The sequence below is a fragment of the Meleagris gallopavo genome, unplaced genomic scaffold, assembly GCF_000146605.3.
Source record: "Meleagris gallopavo isolate NT-WF06-2002-E0010 breed Aviagen turkey brand Nicholas breeding stock unplaced genomic scaffold, Turkey_5.1 ChrUn_random_7180001874743, whole genome shotgun sequence".
Classification (NCBI taxonomy): Eukaryota; Metazoa; Chordata; class Aves; order Galliformes; family Phasianidae; genus Meleagris; species Meleagris gallopavo.
The window spans coordinates 1-632 of record NW_011139324.1 but is presented as its reverse complement, the minus strand read 5'-3'; the positions used below and the strand labels follow the sequence as shown (position 1 = coordinate 632).

Here is a 632-nt window from a genome sequence, read left to right as displayed (position 1 = left end):
GGATTGGGGATCTTTGGGCACAGTGGGGTGGGTTGGGGTTGGATGTGATCTTAGAAGCGATTTCCAACCTTCGCGATCCTGCGGTGCTCGCGCCGCTCGTGGGTCGGTGGTTGGCCCCGATGACCCCAGAGATCTCCAGGCTGGAGGGGCCGCGATCCCACGGTGTGCAGCGATGGCGCAGCCTGGCGGCCGCAGTCAACAATTCCCCCCTGCAGGTCCTGGAAGACGAGCGGGCGGCTCGCTACGTCCACGGCATCGGCATCCATTGGTACCTGGACTTCATCGGACCCATCCAGGACACCGTGGTGCCCACGCACCAACTCTTCCCGGATGTCTTCATCCTGGCCACGGAGGCCAGCGTGGGCTCCCATTTTTGGGAGCGGGACGTCATCCTGGGCTGCTGGGAGCGGGGCAACCAATACAGCCACAGCATCCTGACGGTGCGGCCGCGCGGGACCCCAACTCTGCCCCCACCCCCCCCCAACGGCTGGGCTGCTGACGTTTGTGCCGTTCCTGTGTCTCAGAACCTGAACAACTTCGTGGCCGGTTGGACCGACTGGAACCTGGCGCTGGACCTGGAGGGGGGACCCAACTGGGTCAAGAATTTCGTGGACAGCCCCGTCATCGTGGAT

General features: G+C 64.4%; 1 protein-coding gene across 1 annotated transcript; it reads left to right on the top strand.

Moving 5' to 3' along the window:
- Window positions 1-78: 78 nt before the first annotated feature.
- LOC104916210 (lysosomal acid glucosylceramidase-like) lies at window positions 79-626 on the top strand (the record flags this gene model as incomplete). The annotated part of the gene is made up of 2 exons (XM_010727218.3): window positions 79-440; window positions 525-626. Coding segments are annotated over exons 1-2 (423 nt in total), but the record flags the coding sequence as incomplete, so codon positions are not given.
- Window positions 627-632: the final 6 nt, after the last annotated feature.